The 9,502-nt window shown below is 31.4% G+C and overlaps 1 protein-coding gene across 1 annotated transcript; it reads right to left on the bottom strand.

Moving 5' to 3' along the window:
* Positions 1 to 428: 428 nt before the first annotated feature.
* Positions 429 to 7,058, bottom strand: LOTGIDRAFT_103735 (hypothetical protein; the record flags this gene model as incomplete). Its single annotated transcript, XM_009053302.1, has 10 exons — positions 429 to 566; positions 942 to 993; positions 1,269 to 1,331; positions 2,077 to 2,210; positions 2,368 to 2,457; positions 2,882 to 3,003; positions 3,507 to 3,552; positions 4,424 to 4,559; positions 5,741 to 5,783; positions 6,935 to 7,058. 10 exons carry the CDS (start codon positions 7,056 to 7,058, stop codon positions 429 to 431), a joined length of 948 nt encoding a protein of 315 aa, XP_009051550.1.
* Between the last annotated feature and the right edge of the window lie 2,444 nt (positions 7,059 to 9,502).

Below are 9,502 nucleotides of genomic sequence, written 5' to 3' on the forward strand. Positions count from 1 at the left end.
ACAGTGATTTTGTCTATTAGAAAAAGAGTTAACAACTAAAACCTTAGTAATCATTAGAGTTCATGCCAAGATTATGAAACAACAGAAATTCCAAAAATGATAAACCGGAAACAAATATTTATTTTTAATTCTGGAAAGCTTGAATAACAGACAAACTTCCACAAAAACAAAAAAATTTAGCTTGGCATGTTCCTCTTTATAAAATGCCTATAAAACTCTTAATGGTAATTAGGAATAAATGCTAAATCATAAATTAATAATTAAATAATTAAATAACAAAGATGTAAGAAAGCCACAATCCTGTTTTGAGCTGGATATTTTAGAGAAATTCCACCCAGCAACATTTTCCAAATGGTGATTCGAAAAGAAGAATAAAATTGCTTATAGATCTAATTGGTCCACAAAAACAACTAATTATTAATGACTGATTAAGACTGTTTCACATATTGCGGATGTTCTTGTAGAAAATCCTTTAATTTGGTAGGAAAATCTGTCATGACACCCATGACTTGAGTTTTAAATGCTATATCAAATTCTTCTTCACTATTTAATACCCATACAAATGTCTAGAAGAAAACAGATGTCAAAAAAATGAGTAATGACCAATTCAAAAACGCAATGACCAATTCAAAAACAAATCTATGGGTGTGACTAAAAGGCACAAACTAGGCAAAACAATATAATGCACCACAAATCAGGAAAGCCATTATTTTTTAACTCAATTCATGACACATTATCATTCAATGTGAAGATTTTTGTTGCATATGCTATTTAGAAAAATCTCTCGAGCAGATAGTTTTTGAAAAGATTTGCATCTAATCTACAGCAAATTGGGTGACTTTGACAAATTTATTGATGTGTCAGTCAGTTAATGACATAAAGAGTGTTTTAAAGGAGAAAACATACCCTGTTTCCATGACAACATAAATAATAATACTTACATGTATTCCTCTTCTTTCTAAATGTTTAAACAATAATGGCCTCATTAATATCCTACAAGAGAAATAAACCATGACTTAATAGAATGCTCTGCCAAAGCCTCTGTCAAATATTACAACTTGTACATATTGAAATAAGGACCTAGATTTGACAGTCATTACAATTAAAATTCCAAGTAAGACTGATGTGAATTTAGGAGTTTATTTACAAATGGTCAGTCACTAAAATGACTAATAAATTTAGTTTTCTGATGATTGTATTTCTTAAAATCATAATTTCATCAAAGTTACAGATCTCCTCTAAATAATGATCTGAAATAGGTTACTTACATATTTAAAAACTTGACTAAATAACCTTGTTTTTTATTCAAATTCAACTGAAATTTTTTGGTGCTGAAAAAGAATTTTCAGGTTATTGTAAATGGGCACAGCATTCTTAGGGTAAATTGTAAAGTAAACCCTAAAAAACTTCAGCTCTTATGAATAATTGTCTGTACCTTTAGATTTTATCTACAGTGAATTTGACAATCTTTTTAATTATTTCTACTGCAGCTATTTTCTTAAAATCATGTCATGTCAACAATACCAATTTTTTTTATACACATACCCCTAAATCAACAAATTGTCTACTATAAAAATATACTAATCAACAAATTGTCTACTTACTCTAAGAATATCCTAATCAACAGATTGTCTACTTACTCTAATGGTTTTCTTTGATTTAGTTCATTGCATATTAGCATCACAATATTGTAAACATAACTTTAAGCCTGTGCCTTATATTGAATAGTCACCCTAATCTCTAAGAATATACTAATCAACAAATTGTCTACTTGCTAAAAGAATATCCTAATCAACAAATTGTTTAACTCTTAGAATATCCTAATCAACAAATTCCCTACTTTCAGAATATACTAATCAACAAATTGTCTACTTGCAGAATATACTAATCAACAAATTGTCTACTTACTCTAAAAATATCCTAATCAACAAATTGTTCAAATGCTCTTAGAATATCCTAATCAACAAATTCCCTACTTTCAGAATATACTAATCAACAAATTGTCTACTTGCAGAATATACTAATCAACAAATTGTCTACTTGCAGAATATACTAATCAACAAATTGTCTACTTACTCTAATAAAATACAAGGCATGATGATTTCTAAACATGATTCTTTAAATGGTATAAATGGTAATAAACCAGTATAAAATAATATTAATAATGTTATGACTTTTTTCATAGAAAATAATAATGGTATTTCAGGATTCTGTAATAGAAAAATTGTTTTCAAATAAACATATTATCAATATTATACTGCTTTTTGTTAAGATGAGTTTATTTGCTAAATCGAGGTGGTTTTTAGTTGCAAGTCAGAAAACTTGTCATATTTCAGGTAGTAGTAAAGATAACAGAAGAAAACTTACTTCCTTGTATACTTTTGTACAAATAGTACTACTTCGATTTCCCCATACTGTTATATCTTGTCTCTTATACTTCTTGACTAGATCAGACACCTAAAATATAAGAACAGGTTAAACTACTTTTTATCCACGTGTCAGGGCTATAACAGTGCTTGTGGCATATCTAGCTCATTGGGAAGACATTAAAGGTGATATCCATGTACGCAATTAAAGCCAATTAATAACCAATTTGTTAAGAATCTGGATAACCCAGACAATTTGATATACTTATATATATTACGAAAAATAGCACTCTGATCTCCGTTATAACAAAGTTATACTGTGGATCATATCTAAATAGGTATTTATGATATATGTAACATTTCAGATAAACCCTTAATCATTTATGTTTTATATAAGCTTTATTTTAGCAATAAGGGTATCAATTTTGAAATAAAGTCCCATATAATTCAATTATTCAGTGAAATAGAAATCAAAATAAATTATACAATAATCCAGCTAAAAAATAGACAAGTACCTTTGCAATGAGTTCATTGTTATCTATCTTGATATCTACATTTATTGGTAAATCAGGAAATTCTTCAAAAACATCTTCTAATAAAGGTATAATCCTATCATCACCAGCATGGAGAGTAAAATCTAGAGAATTTTAAAAATGTCATTGATTAAATTCTTAAAATCTGACACTTCACAAGATAGCTCTGATATGGTATACCTACCCTGGACATATATATTACTTATGATAAAAGCTATTGACTGTATTTAACTTAAACTAAACTTAAAGAGATTGTAAAGAGGTTTCTAAATTTGTTATGGGTATTTGGGATACTGATAGCATTGATTTGCACCATTCCAATTTTCAGTTTGACATCATAAAGGCCCTTAGATAATAATAGTTGTTTTTGCATTAGTGACGCCATAAAACTTTTAGTTTTTGAGAAATTGTATCAATTGCCATGTTACAATCCCTTTAGTCAAATATTTTTCCTAAAATTAGATTTTTCATTAGAAAATCAATATTTTCATGATTTCAAATATATTCATGTTTTACAAATCAATTTCCATTAAGCGAGCGATCTTTATCATTTACAGCATGAAGCTTGAATTTTTAACAAAACCATCCAGGAATTAAACCTACTTACCTCTTTCAAAATCTAAACACATAGTATCTTTCATCATGGGTAAATCCTATCAGAGGAAAAAGTTAAATTTATGGATTATTAAAATAATTTTTAACATATTCTACGCATTAGTCTGCCAAAATACTTCAATCACACTAATTAATCATAGCTTTTCTCTCATACTATCATAACTTTTAAAATTCTACTTTGATGCTTTCTTTCTTTGGAGCTAAAAAAAGACAGGAAAAAGCAAGGAGTGTGCAATAAGGGTACTTTTTCTCAGGTCTAAAGCATTTGAAACTGTATATGGACCTGAAATTTGCACATTTATTGTCCATTTCAAAGAATCTGAAACAATGTTAAAAAAGCCAAAGGAACTATGACATCAGTAAAAGCGAGATTATGAGAGTAATTTTTAGATGAATATATTCCTTCAATTTGTATTTTTAGAAAGTTTAGAATCACAGCATGTGAACATCAATGAACACCTGAGACCAGAGATCTGAACACAATTTAAACAAACTCTTTCAATGCACTAATTACTCATTGATTCATAAACATTTTAATTGTTTGTTTTTTTTAAATTAATTTTGTTTTGGTTGACCTGGTGCATCAACTACAATTATTTTACAACAGCTGAAGTTATTTTCATAACAAATAACAGTTGGTTATCTGTCTGGTTAAGTTTTGGTTGTAAACCCAATTTATACCCATAAAGGTGGATGGGGGTAGAAAATCTAAATTTTGAATTCAAGAATGATTTTGATATCCAGGACGCTTTTACACAAAACATGCCAGCTTTAAAATAATTTTTGTAAATTTGTAATAAATATTGAAAACAATCTGATTTAGTTAATAACATGTCAAGATGAAAATATCTCTAACAGCAACTACACAGTTTCTCATAAAAAAATCAATACCAGTTATAATTTACTTACAGCATAATCAGTTTCAGTAATCTTAACAGTTTTTCCACAAACTCTTTCTAAATCATTATCATGAGCTACCACAACCTGTCCATCTCGAGTTATATGACAATCCAACTCCAACATATCAGTTCCTAGTTTTACAGCACTGAAAATAAAGTAAGAGGAAAATTTTCTAAAAATATGTATACCTACTGGTTATAAAAGGTCCTAAATATCTAATTTACCAGTTGAGTTTGTTATGAATTGAAGGAGAATCAAAATGAGATGAACAGAGTTTTATGTCTTATACTTGTATCTAATTGGACTAATGATGTTGAGCAATGCCATGCAGCGTGAAATTTTGCCAGGATAACAGCATTAAGCTAAGATTTCTTATACGCGTCATGCGTCATCCGTCATGCGTTAAAAATTGAAATGGTTGGTTTAAGAGGGTATGATTCCATATATGCGGAAGTGGCATCCATCAAAGAAAAAAAATTGCCGGGTGTAGCGATTTTTGACGCATCCGGACGCCTTTGGTGCGCAGATCTCGCAAATGTGACGTATTTTGTGGGGATACCCTGTCTTTTTATGCACCAAAGCATCCATCTGTCTAATGTCCGTGCGTCAAAAGAAAGATAACGAATACGTTTAACGCACATATGGAATCATATTTGACGCATGACGGATCCGCAAGGGCCATTTATGTCAGCATGACGCATCCGCATGACGCGTATATGGAATCTTAGCTTTAGCCTACTTTTTTTATTTCAAAATATGGGAGATCTTTAACTTGCACTTGTATCACAGGGGGCCTTGGTCTGAATGCAAGGGCATCAAAAATCAGCTTTTCATTGTGAATAGTGATACTAAACCATCAGGATTCAATTTAAGCAGTATCGCACTTTGCGATTCAAAATAAAGATCTGCGAATCAAATCAAATTATGAATTTTTTGCTAAATCTAGAAATATACAGCAACTCTATAATCTTCAGGAATTAACATCATTGACAAGATCTTTTTAAAGTTTCTTTCTGGCACATTTTAATTGCTACCAAATTTTTAAAAATGTGAATCAAAATTTAACTTGATTAACCAAGACTAAAATTTTTTGGGATAAATTGCTAAAACTCATGATAAGGACAGTTAGTGTGAAATGAGGGATGAAATTATGAAATTCAACTTTGTAAACAGCCAGTTGACTGATTTGTTCTGCCAATGGAATAATAATCCCATATTTATCTGATGTTTTCGTGTTGTTTATCCATATCTCCACACTTGCAGATATAAGCTTACGACTCACAACAATTAAGTTGTAAATTTGAAATCATGAATATGTTGACTTACTGCCTGAAAGCTGTCATGGTGTTTTCTAAATTTTCACCAGCGCCTGAAATGAATTACAATTGCTTTAAAAAAATTCATGCTTTTTATAGACCTAATATGATGCAAGCAGTTTGACACTTAACTATGCATTTTGTTCTCGACAGTTTCTTTCATAATAGGCTACACAAGCTAGAAAATCGTTTTTATTTCTTAATGTCATTACATCAAAAGCAAAGCAATAATCCTCGACTAAAACATAATACTTTAAGCTTAAATACCAGGTCAGTTTTAAGTATAATAGAATGATTATATAAGTGTTAAGCTTCAAGTACAGTATTATGAATTGGTTGGAAATATTTTTGTCTTCTTTGACATATATTGATATCAGAATTTACCACATATCGTTTAAACAAGACATTATTAGCATAGGAGACAATATAGACTAGACCAAGTATCATTCCTTCTCAGAATTTAATATAAGCGGTATTGCATCAAACTTTGCGATTCAAAATGACCCCTTTTTGTTATCCAATATTTACGATGGCTGTAAATAAGTGTTGGCCATCGTTACTTTCGTTTTGTTAGTATCATGTGACTCTGTGATCCTTGAACTTTTGGCTGCACGCGCAGTTTTAATTGGCTGACGTGAGATCAGTTTCACTAAAAAAAAAACTGTGATGAAACCACAGACGCGACATATATAATTAAATGGTGTAGGAGGACTATGATAGTATGACTCAACTACAAAAATATACAGCTTTCCGAATAGGTTTAAATCCCCGCACCTTCGGATATGCGAAATATCCTCATTAAACAGGGCGTAGTTTTTCTGTCACTCCAGACTACACCAGGCGACAACTGTCAAAATAGGTCTCAGATGCTAGAATAGAGGCAGATGTTTCAGTCTATGTAGTGTAGCGCCAAAGAAGGATTTGGTTAGCCAGCCTTAACAAATGGGTAGGGGTGGGTTTTATAGATATAAAGCATCATGACTAGACAAAAAATTCTATGCATTGGATAATGTAGGCCAGCTTACAATATTTGAGTAAGTTACAGGTAATCAAAACTAAGACAATAATCATACCTCGCAGGTTTGGAAAAGGAACACATATTGGTTCTTTAGAGAGTGGGTGAAAGTAAAATGAATGAATGAATTAATGAGTGAATTATAATGAATCATCGAGGCGACACAAAAGTAAAACAAAAATGTCTCACCTCCTCTGTGACTGATATGATGAGCTCTAAATTTCAGATTTTTCTTTTTATGAACAAGTCTTGGAAATCTAAATAAGAGTAAGGAGGTTATAATGTAACCTCCTAACACCGCTACAAACACCATAATCCAAATTAAAGTTGAGGTTTCCATAAAACGCACCGACTCATTCGATACTGAAATGACAGTTGTATTTTTAGTAAACAAATGAAAGAGATAATTTATGAAATGAAGTTATATTCATATTCAACATTTAGTATTCGACATTCGAAAGAAATGTCTGGCTTCGGATTTTGCGTTATTCGTTAGCCACGCAAATAATCGTGAATTAAAACATATCCATTTAACTAAAGCTAATAGATTTATAACCAATAACTTTTTAGAGTCTCCAGAAACCAAGCATAATCAATACGTTCGAATATACGTCATCGTATTATTTTACAAACTTCAATTATATTTTTACCTCTTTTGCTAGAGAGTTGCACATCTCGATTATCCAGCCACTCGTCTGCTTTCGGTTCATTATGCGAAACTGAAAGACAAAAACTCAAATTATCACTGGAAATCCCATTGCTTTCACCTCGATCATCCTTAGAGCTAAATTAGCTAGAGACATACACTAAATAGTGTATTTTTAAGCTTTTCTTTTTCCTTAAACCATAATACTTGATAATTTACTACAAACATGATTGTAGGCCTAGCTTTTCTTTGGTCGCCAATCAATACCGAATGATTTACTACAAACATCACTGTAGGGTTACTTTAAACCACAATACTGAATGATATACTGCAAACATCACTGTAGGGTTTCTTTAAACCACAATACTGAATGATTTACTACAAACATCACTGTAGGTTTTCTTTACACCACAATCGGCCTACTGAGTGATTTAGCCCAGGTTACTACAAACATCACTGTAGAGTTTCTTTAAACCACAGACCTAAATGGTTCATAACAAACCTAATACTTAATGATTTACTACAATCATCACTGTAGGCCTAGGTTAATTTCAAGGATAATACTTAATGATTTACTACAAACATCACTGTAGGTTTAAATTAAACGCCAATAGGCCCCTACTGAAGGTTTTTCAGCCATAGGTTTCCTTGAATTAAAGTAATTAAACGCATAATAGGCTACTAAACCTAGCTGACTTATTTACAATAAACTTCGCCGTATAAGTTTCCTTTAAACGTCATTACTAAATGATTCACTGTAGGATTTCTTTAAACCACAATTCAGAATATAGGGGGCATTACCGTGTGGTTTACTACAACAACCACTGTGGGTTTTCTTTAAACCACAATACTGATAATTTTCTATAAACATCACGACAGGTTTTTCTTTAAACCTAATACTTAATGATACTACAAACATCACTGTACGTTTTGTTTGAAACTTATACTTAATGATTTACTACAAACATCACTATATTTTCTTTTATAAATCATAATACTGGATGATTTACTGCAAACATTATTATAGCTTTTCTTTCATCGCCATGAAACCACTGTAGGGTTTCAATACTGAATGATTTACTACAAACATCACTATAGGGTTTCTTAAAGCCAAAATATTGGATGGTTTATAACAAGCATCACTGTAGGTTTCTTTATGCCTCAGTCCCACTGGTCTTTGCGATGGTTTGCGAACCATTGGCGACGGAACATTTGGACAATCTCAAAGTTTCGCCTCTGCAATGGTTAGCGGATGATCGCCAAATAGTTGAAAAGATTCTGCGATCTTTCGCTTAACATCGCTGAATATCTCCGAACATGGTCATGGTCAGCAGATCCATTGCAAAACATCGGCGAACATCGCAGAATTGCCACCTAATAATAAGCGAACCTTTACAGAATCATCTGCGTTGCAAATTTAATGGGAAGGCTCAACCTTTTCTCAAATTTTGTCGCTATCCATCACAAGGCATCGCAATGCTTTTCCTCATTTCCCGAACGAAGACCATCGCCAATTCATAAATTCCCAGTGGGATTGAAGCATTAAGCGCCAATTCTTGATGGTTTACAACATCCATTACTGTAGGTTTTCTTTACACTAATACTTACTGATTTACTACAAACATTACTGTGTAGGGTTGCTTTACACCTAATACTTAATGATTTACTATAAACATTACTGTATAGGGTTGTTTTACACCTAATACTTAATGATTTACTACAAACATTACTGTATAGGTTTGTTTTAATGATTTACTACAAACATTACTGTAGGGTTGCTTTACACCTAATACTTACTGATTTACTATAAACATTACTGTAGGCTTGCTTTACACCTAATACTTACTGATTTACTACAAACATTACTGTGTAGGGTTGCTTTACACCTAATACTTAATGATTTACTATACACATTACTGTATAGGGTTGTTTTACACCTAATACTTAATGATTTACTACAAACATTACTGTATAGGTTTGTTTTAATGATTTACTACAAACATTACTGTAGGGTTGCTTTACACCTAATACTTACTGATTTACTATAAACATTACTGTATAGGGTTGTTTTACACCTAATACTTACTGATTTACCACAAACATTCTTGAAG

This window comes from Lottia gigantea (assembly GCF_000327385.1).
Source record: "Lottia gigantea unplaced genomic scaffold LOTGIsca_2, whole genome shotgun sequence".
In the NCBI taxonomy this organism is placed as follows: Eukaryota; Metazoa; Mollusca; class Gastropoda; family Lottiidae; genus Lottia; species Lottia gigantea.